Source organism: Lolium rigidum, chromosome 3, assembly GCF_022539505.1.
Source record: "Lolium rigidum isolate FL_2022 chromosome 3, APGP_CSIRO_Lrig_0.1, whole genome shotgun sequence".
NCBI lineage: Eukaryota > Viridiplantae > Streptophyta > Magnoliopsida > Poales > Poaceae > Lolium > Lolium rigidum.
In genome coordinates, this window is record NC_061510.1 from 96,291,889 (window position 1) to 96,301,419 (window position 9,531).

Sequence of the window (9,531 nt, forward strand, 5' to 3'; positions counted from 1 at the left end):
ATTTAGCAGGAGAGTCGGTTTGACGAACCTTTACATTCAACATACAGATATGTGCTTGTGTTGATTGAATTATCTATAAAATTGTAAAAGAATACATTGTAAAAATATATAGAATTGTCATGCTAACAAGTACAATTCACTCCAAGCATACAATTTAATGGCTTGCTCTGCTCCAATAGATTTGGGATTATTTTATTCCATTTGACCAGCATTTCTGGAACAATTATTCTTTCTTGCCTGCTTGTCTACACAGAGGAGGATTTTGGTTTCACCCCCTCAATCTGCTTTTATCTCCTACTAACAATTTTTTTCTTAAACATGTCAAGAGCATGCAGCTTCGACCGCAAGGCTTTTTGTGACTCCTGTACATGGATCTCCAAAGTATTTAGCTGACACCGGCACACTGCAACTGCTCACCCCAACGCATGCCTGCGGAGTTTCCCGCAACATTGTCAGTATCTTGCAAGAAAAACACTACAAAATGACATGGTAATTGTGAAAGTGGGACAGATTAGAGTTACCTCCCGAGCAACCGCTAGAGCTTGAGAGCTGCTGCATTCACCATGGTTGTAATTCCCACAGGTTCCACTTGGTGTCCCGAAGCTTGCGAACTTGATACTGCTGATGACCTGGCCTGCTTTGGGGCACTCCAGACGAAGTGCTGGCCCAGACCTCTGCAGCTTCTGCTGGGGAGAGATCCAGCTATCGATTTGGTCAGGATGATCCTCGGACACGTGTGCACATACGCTTGCTGTCTGCTTAGTTGTGAAGGATATCTTGCTTGGGTCACCACCAAACTGCTCGAAAAGGACTAGATCATTGCTGCCTGGTTGGAGAAACGAGCGGGGTACATGATACCTGTTTAACAAGGTACGAAATTGAATTAGTCATTCAATTCTAACAATTCATATGTTCCTTCTTTCTTGCACCAAGAGGAAAGCCCAGTAGATTTTCAGTGTTATGGTGGTCACAAATTCAATGCTATTGTCTGACCTTAGTTTTAAGTACGATAGCTGTTGTGAACACCTAAATGGTACTCCCTCTGATCTGTATTAATTGTCTATAATATAGATGTATCTAGAGTTCTAGACACATTTTAGTTCTAGATACATCCATACTAGTGACAAATAATATGAATCGGAGAGAGTACATTTATTTGGAAGAGTGCTTAAACCTTTTTAAGATGAGTCTATGTCAATATGTTTTTTTTTGTGATGAGAGTCTTATGTCAACATATAGAACATTAGAATAGGCTCTTCCTGAAGGTAACAGAATACGTTGTGGATTTTGCTGGAGAGGATTCTTACAAAGTTTGTGATGGTTGCCCACATTTCTTCAGGCATTTGCTTGAAGTATAAGGTCCTCTGTAGTTGCATGAATTGACGCAGCCGCTTTGCGGCGCGAGATTTGTTGGCCAGTAGCGACCAATGCTCTGCCCGTTCACCCAAGCCTCACCTTTTCCCATTCCCGTGAAGTCTATGGCAACAGGATCATCGCCTGCAGGAGCTGTAAATTTTGTCTGCATTTTGGGCATTGCAGTTAGTGAGTTGATTCGCAGGGTAAAAATTCAAGTAAACGGACGAGCCACATAAATAGAATGTTCATCTCTAGACTACTGAGTTCATAATCATACTACATGTACTCAAATGACAAAGCTAGCACAGTTCCTGGGTCAGGATCATACTGACCTTGTACCAGATCAATGGTTGATTAGTTGGGTAAGCGTTGTCGGAAGCCCATTCTGGAGAGGCCTCTGAAGGATTATACAGATGCAAGTCCTCCCCTTTGAGTCCAATCTGGAGTCACAAATATTTGGATAAGGAAAAAATGACAATACTGTTACTATGCTATGGTTGGCCCATACTAATTAAGGAATTTCAAAACATTATTTTCTAGTACTGGTTGCTTAACTAAAAATTAGCAGATTAATGTGTACACACCTGATATGTCCAATCTGTAGAAGATAGATCCAGCGCACCTTTTGGTCCACTCAGCTTTACTGGACCGGTAATTCCAGCACCAACCAGGTCAAAAAATGCACCATAGTTCTGAAGTAACAGGGGAGTTGAGGAAGAATAATGTTAGTAACTTGGTATTAGTCTATTAGATGTTTTTTTTTTTGAATACTCATCAAATTTTCAAAGAAAAATTGGACTCCAAAATGGAGTAGAGTGGAGACTGACTTACCGTGAGGCCAACTGTTGTGCTGAGAAGATCTATTTTATTTTTCCCAGGTACAAGTGTAACTGGTGTTGTCAATGAGATCAGGGAGCTGCTAGCACTACCCTTGCCGCTGCCTGGTAAGATTTGAAGACTCGCATTTCAGTACACAAATACACCTTACGCATGAAAGAGCGATATTGATAATTAACATGATGATCCAAATGTCATACAAATGAGTATGCATTGTTATCTTATGCATTACCTGCCAATTTGCCATTGATGTAGACCTGAACAACATGCCCAAGTGAGTTGACAAGCAGATTGGACTGACTACCATTCAGATAGGGCTCACCACCATTAACGATGACGCTGCATAAAGTAGAAATTTGTGAGTAAATTTGTCACTGCCAGTTTGCTGGTTACCATGTGCACAATTACAGCTAAATGTAAAACCCTGTACCTTGTTGAGTACCACAGGAAGTCGCTGGCATCTGCCGTGGTATTTATCTGGTCCATCAGTCCAGGTTTTGTCACGACATTTTCCTTTGTGATACCAACGGGTTCTATGGCGTAGCTCCAGCCAGACGAAGCGAGTTCCGCTTCGATTGACGAATCGTCAGACGCTTGAGTGCTGGAAGCCAGGTTTATCATTTGTGTAGATGTCACTTGAGAATTGATCTGAGAACAGTAACAACGTGTCTGAGGATCAGATCCAGTGTTAATGTTCTTTGCAGCTTTGTCTTAAGCAAGGAATGCACATACCTGAGCAGTGTTAAGCACCACATTCTTGCAGTCAGGAAGGATGCTGACAGACCACGCAGGGAGTTTATATGCCTTGCCGTTGAAGGTGACAGTTTTGTCAGATTGGTCGTCGATATTGGCGAGGAATGCCGCACATACCGAACCAGTCTTGTATACGTGCGCCTGAAGACAGAGGAATGCAGATATCATCAATTCATCATTAAGCCTAACCAAACAGATCACAAAGGTGCATATTACTCCTGGACAAGATTTGCTACATGTACGCTTTTGCAACTTTGATTGATTCATCTTTTTTTTCTTCTTTAGATAAAAGTTGCTTTTGGAAAAGCAGATCACACACCTCAGCATTTTGACCAAGGGACATGTATGATGGATCAGTTGCTATGAGTGCAGGTTCACACATCTTTATTGCCTTGTGCACATCCCTGAGGTGACCCCACTTCGGCTGCCTCACTAGACCTGAATCACACATTGCCAAAAGGAAAAAAAAATTACTCAAACGTGACAACGCCAATGATTCCCAGGTGTGATCAGTTTTTCAGTGGGAAAGTAAGTAAGTGCGTGCGCTCGCTCCATAGCATCGTGATCATCTGCAAGGTGCAATACTGGCGTGCAGAACTAGTGCTCGGGCGTGTGTACGTGGATGTGCTCAGTTTTATTACTAGCAGAGACTTGGTGGCTCATGAAGAGAGGTTCTCACCGTACTCGTCGATCGGGGCGTCATAGTCGTAGCTTGTGGCGATGAATGGCCCTCCCGAGCTGCGGCCGAAGTTTGTCCCTCCATGGTACTGCCGACGAAGAAGCAGAGGTTAGGCAGGCAATCGATGGGGAAAACCAGAGCAGACCCAGCTCGCTTCTCCCGCAGCATCGTTGCATTACCATGTAGTAGTTCTGCATTGTGCCTCCGCGCTGGTAGAATCTCGCGACGGCGAAGGCGAGGTCCTCGGTGGGGCGGTACGGCACGCCGCCGCCGAAGGAGAGGAACCATCCGCTCCAGTTCTCGGTCCACAGCGTGGGCTTGCTGTTGGAGTTGGGCTTGTACCCGTCGCAGTAGAACCCGTTGCACGTGTCGATCTGCAAGCGTTACGTTTCATCACACTTCAGCTCACGTCGCTGCCGCGCGCTAATGAGTGACGATCTCAGAATCGTCGATTATATCTGAATGAAAAGGAATGGCGAAGAGTGGCTACGATTGGGTCCGGCGCGTCGGTCTGCTGGCACATGACCCACGGCACGCCGGTGTCGAGCGCGACGGCCATCCCGGCCGCCCACCGGATGTAGGGCTTCGCCGCTGCGCCGTAGTTGACGGCGACGTTGCCGTACTCGTTCTCGATCTGCGACAGGATGATCGGCCCGCCCTGCGACGCGTACAGCCCCGCCCCCTTCATCGTGGCCACCACCTTCTCAGTGAACCGCTGCATCTCGGTCTGCACAAACAACCCCACTGAATCATTCATTCACTCACTCACTCATTGGCCGATCAAGCTGCATTGCACACTGTTAGCTCTTTGGTGGGTCGCGTACCTTGAAAGGCTCGTTGTCGGTGCGGAACTTGATCCCCGGGATGAAGTGCAGCCATAGCGGGAAGCCTCTGCGGTTCCACAATCACAACGGTGCATCAGCTCGACCGTGTTCTACTGACGAAACTGAAAAGGAAATACAGAGTGAGAGGGCTATCAGGTCAGGAGGTTTTACCCGTAGTTCCACTCGGCGCAGACGTAGGGGCCGATCCTGAGGTGCACGTAGAGGCCGGCGTCGGCGGCGGCCTTAATGAACCTTACCAGGTCATTCCTGCCCTCGAAGTCGTACTGTTGCAGTTCTTACCGCCGTCAGAGTTATGACTTACTGATTTTGGACATAATGCAATCATTGAAATAAATTTACTGTACATTTTTAAAGATAAATTGTTGCGGGTTTGAAGTTCATGATGGCTAGTACTACGTGAGAAGCAAAGAGGTAGCTTGGGGGTGAGTGAGCGAGAAGAATAAAGCGCAGAGTGCAGGGGAAGCAAGCACCGCCCTTTCACACATGAAGACCAGCTGGACGAGATGATGATGAGGAAAAGAAAATAAAATGTATTTACTAGAGAATAGTATCAAAGAGAGAGGTTGATGGCCGGTATGAAGCGGAGAACGTGCCTGTCCCCGGACGGGCTCGTGGACGTCCCAGAAGACGTAGGTCTCGACGATGTCCAGGCCGCCGTCCTTGGCCTTCTGCATCAGCCCCGGCCACATCTGCAAACAACCAACCAGCCAGCCACGGCGACGTCAGTCAGTGTCGGCTCGGCAACCAGCCAACCAAGACGAACAGAGGAAGCAGAGAGTGCGAAGAAAGAGAGAAGGGACGTACGTCGGGGGTGCTCCGCGGGTAGTGGATGGAGCCGGAGACGAGCACGCGGCGCACGCCGTCGATGACGATCGCGCGGTGGTCGTACGTCACGTTGGTCGCCGCCGACGGCCCCGCCAGCAGGCAGAGCGCCGCGGCGAGGAGCAGGGCCGCCGCACTCGGCAGCGCGCCGATGACCGCCATTGCTTGCCGCCGAAGGAAGACGCACGGGAAGGAACACGAACAAGGACACCTTCTTGCTGGGATTATGGTGTTCTAGTGAAGCTGGCGCGGCCACCGCACTAGCAGTAGTGGAGTGAGGACGACGAGCAGGAATTGGAGTTGCTCGGTGGGGGGCGGCGAGGAAAAAGAAAAGAGAAAATTGAGGTAGCTAAGCTAGCTCGGTGCCTCGGTGTGTGGCTCCGTGGCTTCCCGGGTGGAACGGGGCTGAACGGAGCAGAGGACGCACACACTAATTTATACTACGCCGCTAGCTCGCGCGCGATCACACAGACGGAAATAAACACCTCGCTATCTCCCTTTGGTTTCTTGCGGTGGTAGTGGTGGACTGGTGTCTGGTGGTGCCGTGCCCCTCCTCCTCCTCTGCCACGGCGATTAAAAAGGTTTTCAAGCGCGGCAAGCCGGCAATGGGGTGGGTGGTTGTGGATTTTTCTCCTGGCCTTCTTCTCCCCCGAACCGGCGTACGGTCTGCTGCTACTTGCAAGCAACGGCAACAATGGCGGCGACCCGCATCCGTGCCGTGCGTGTGGGTTGCGACCGCGATGGGAACGATATGATGAACTGGATCGGGATCGGAGGGAGAATAATTGGAGAGATCGACGTACGGGAGGAAGAGGAAGAATTTACTCCTGCTGCTAACAGCAGTAGTTAATGGTGGTGGCGTGATGGTTCGGTGGTACACACGGCATGGATGAATGGGGTGGGCCGTGGGAGGAGTAATGCCCCCGCACACACATCTTCCTTCCTTTGCTCTGCTTCTTTGTTTCATTCTTCTGAAAAATAATTACGGAGTACATCTACTAGCATCTTGATTGCTTAATTAGTTAATTTATTTACTGGCCGTACGTCCACTTCCATGCGATCTTGGCATTGCCCTCGCGGAAACTAGTAGTAAAGAGAAGAAAATCGATAAAAAAGAAGCCGGCTTGCTACTACTACTTGGCACCAGCCACACCGACAGACAGGGGTCGTGTGCCGTGACCGGCCGGCGTTGTCGCTTCTCCATCTAGTGTTAGCACTAGTAAGCACCACGTCTGCTGCCGGGTCGACACCGGCGTTGTCGCTTCCCACCGCCTCCGCCGGCGTAGCTTGGCTACTGATGCATACGTATGATGATATGCCGCACTAGCTACCGGCGTCGTGGACTGCGTATTTAGCAAAGTGTGCTGCATCGACCTTCTTATCTTGTTGGCCTTGTTGGGGAGGAGAAAATGGAAGTGGCGGCGCTTAATTTGCATGGAGCGGTGGAAGATGGGATTCCCACCGTCTCTGTGCGTCAGCTTAGAGCAACTCTAGCTGATACCTCTTAAATTTGAAATCATACGTTTAAAGCGTACCTCAGTCGATTTTACGGATTGGAATTATGTCACGCGACACCTCGAACGGTATTTCGAAAAGAAAGGCATCCGCGGAAGAAGATCGTCACATTCATATAGCAGTTCATACATATTCAACATCCAGATAGCAGTTAAGTACATAAACATTGCAACATTCAGACTACGGGCGTGGCAGGGTTTAGGGTTTTAGGGTCACTCCTCGTCAGATGCGAGGTCAACGAAGTTCATCAGCCGCTCCTTGCGTTCGACGCCTCGCTAAGGAAGATCGTGTTTACCATCTCGGCGTTGCACTTCCGCTTCTCCTCGGCGGCCACGGTACGGAGCGAGTGCACGAGGAGGCGGAACGTCACCTCCTCCATCTTCTCCGGCGCGGCATAGTCCTCGTAGCACAATGAGCTCCCGGACTCCTTGTCGCTGTCGCGCGGGTCCACGTCGTTGGGCTCCATCTGCACCGAGAGCGGCAGGGGTGCACACCTCGCGGGGCCCTGCGATCTCGACACATAGGCGCTATTCGCCTCCGGACGGTTGAACCGGGCAGTGGCGCAACCCGTAGTTGGTGTACCGTCAAGATTCATGAATGCGCTCGACGTCGGAGCGCCTCTCCCGTTCCTCGTCGTCGTCACGGGCGGCGGGGGTTCCGCAACCTGCGAGGCAACCCAATGGCATATCTGGCCACCCCCCACGTCGGATTGAGTTGTTCCCGACGACATGGCGCGTCTCCAGTGCCGGATCTGTCGCTTGTGCACGCGGATGTGGACGCAATCGGCGGGGAAAAGGATTCGGAGGGGGGAGTGAAGGGTTTGAGCCTCCGTACCACCCCTCGAAATGGTTGATATATCATCCGCCGGGTGGGTTAAGGTCTGGGGTGACCCAAAAAAAGAACATAAAGCCTTATATCAGCCTAACTTTTACAGATCGGGCTGATGTATTTCTGAATGAGGATGCAAAAAGAAAAGAGACAAGGGATCAGCTAGAGTTGATCTTAGCTAGTGACGATACATATCATATGCCGCACTACCGGCGTCGTGGACGACGTATATAGCAAAGGATCTTATCTCCCTGGGAAAAATGGCAAGGGTGGGCGAGGACTACGTATATAGCAAAGGGTGCTGGATCGGTCTTCCTACTCGGTTTCTTATTGTTGCCTAGCTTATTGGAGAGGTCAAATGAAAATAGCAAAGGTGGAAAGCGGAAATGGTGAATGGAACCCGGGTGCGCGCGCACCCATTTACGAAAAGTTCGAAAAAATGCTATTTAAAAGTTTCAAAAAAATGTGAAGTAAATTTTTGCATGTATATATTATGTTGATACTTACTCGTGTGTTTTCACGGAAAAATACCATTGTGTGTGACCTACACAAAAATGACAAAATGCAAATTCCTATTCCTGTGAATAGTAAAATTCCTATTCACTATTCTCATTTGGACATTTTGTCATTTTTATGCAGGTCACACATAATGGTATTTTTTTGTGAAAACTCACACGAGTAAGTATCAACATAATATGTACATGCAAAATTTTACTTCGCATTTTTTTGAAACTTTTAAATAGCATTTTTTTGAACTTTTCGTAAATGGGTGCGCGCGCACCCAGTGGCTAGCGCTTAATTTTGTGAGTGCAAGATGCTGACGATCGTTACCGCGCTCGTGTGATCGCTTCGTGTCGTGTCGTTAGGTCAGAGAGAAAGTGGGGGTCCTGGGAGTCGGCGAAGCCGTGAGAGGACGTGGAGACTTGTCGGCGAAGTTAAGTTTGCAGGGCGACTAACTTTGTGATCGGGTTCCAAAAGAACATTGCGATTCCAAGTAGTATGAGCTTTTATTGACGATTGAGGAAAGAGCTGGCAAGGTAGATTTGGACCACGAGTGTACTCAAGTTTCTAAAGAAACTGTAAATGGAGCTACCTAACATCGCAGATCATACTCGCAGCATAAATTTCTTTTTACCGCAAGGGGAAAACATGTGTGTCGTCTCTGAAATAGGTTTTCTTTCCGTCTTATAAGTAAAGCTATACAATGGTCAAACCGATATAAAATGACGGAAGGATCGTCTTACAAAGCATATCAAAAATAAACAAAAAATACAAGAAAAACCGAGCTTGCCACCGACACCAGACAAGATCGAGGGAAACCAAACCTCCACGACGACGGGTGAGAAATGCAGCTCGCGGGCATCATTGAGACCGAACGGTCAAAGATTTTCACCTGAAGCCATAGTGCAAGGAAGGTATGCACAACGGCGCCCCAACAAAGTTATAACACCCGCAAGCATCGTCGCCAAAGAGCACAGCTAAAGAGCAGAGCTTTCACCGGAAAGACCTTGGCACCGCTCCTGGTGGTATCTCAGACCACCCTTCAGTGACAAGTCAGGCCTCCAAAACGCGATCTGGGACCACCCTCTGGTCTATTCCATATTTTTTAATTTAATTTGGTACTCTTTATTTTCCGATTTTACCGGTTATAAAGGGCCCCCACACACCAGTTCTACCAAATCAGCGTCAGGCTCCACATGAACTTGGGTACCGAATTGGCATGGCAAACAAACTGAAGAGAAAACAATCTGGCATCAGTTTGACCTCGTCAAATCTCACCAGATTTTTGTTCAGTGGATCATCATCTTTACGTACCGTTGTCCGTTACATTGACAATCTATCCTGATTCCTGATCATATCCATTAAGCCATTTAGCCAGCGTGTGAAATTTTCATT

The 9,531-nt window shown here is 48.4% G+C and overlaps 1 protein-coding gene across 1 annotated transcript; it reads right to left on the reverse strand.

Moving 5' to 3' along the window:
- Window positions 1-148: 148 nt before the first annotated feature.
- Window positions 149-5,456, reverse strand: LOC124701977 (beta-galactosidase 6). The gene is made up of 17 exons (XM_047234079.1): window positions 5,275-5,456; window positions 5,064-5,159; window positions 4,621-4,733; window positions 4,450-4,516; window positions 4,116-4,352; window positions 3,805-3,999; window positions 3,626-3,713; window positions 3,266-3,384; window positions 2,926-3,087; window positions 2,624-2,841; window positions 2,426-2,532; window positions 2,188-2,297; window positions 1,941-2,048; window positions 1,689-1,796; window positions 1,308-1,519; window positions 522-858; window positions 149-429 (listed from the first exon to the last, which is right to left on the reverse strand). Exons 1-17 carry the CDS (start codon window positions 5,452-5,454, stop codon window positions 322-324), a joined length of 2,565 nt encoding a protein of 854 aa, XP_047090035.1. The 5' UTR covers window positions 5,455-5,456; the 3' UTR covers window positions 149-321.
- Window positions 5,457-9,531: the final 4,075 nt, after the last annotated feature.

What these genes read in the sequence shown, in the direction of transcription:
- LOC124701977 (XM_047234079.1), bottom strand. Translation starts at nt 5,454, where the DNA reads ATGGCGGTCATCGGCGCGCTGCCGAGTGCGGCGGCCCTGCTCCTCGCC. An exon ending in TTCCTGTGGTACTCAACAAG is followed by an intron (nt 2,533 to 2,623) that starts GTACAGGGTTTT and finishes TACTTTATGCAG; the next exon opens with CGTCATCGTTAATGGTGGTG. An exon ending in GCACAACAGTTGGCCTCACG is followed by an intron (nt 2,049 to 2,187) that starts GTAAGTCAGTCT and finishes CTGTTACTTCAG; the next exon opens with AACTATGGTGCATTTTTTGA.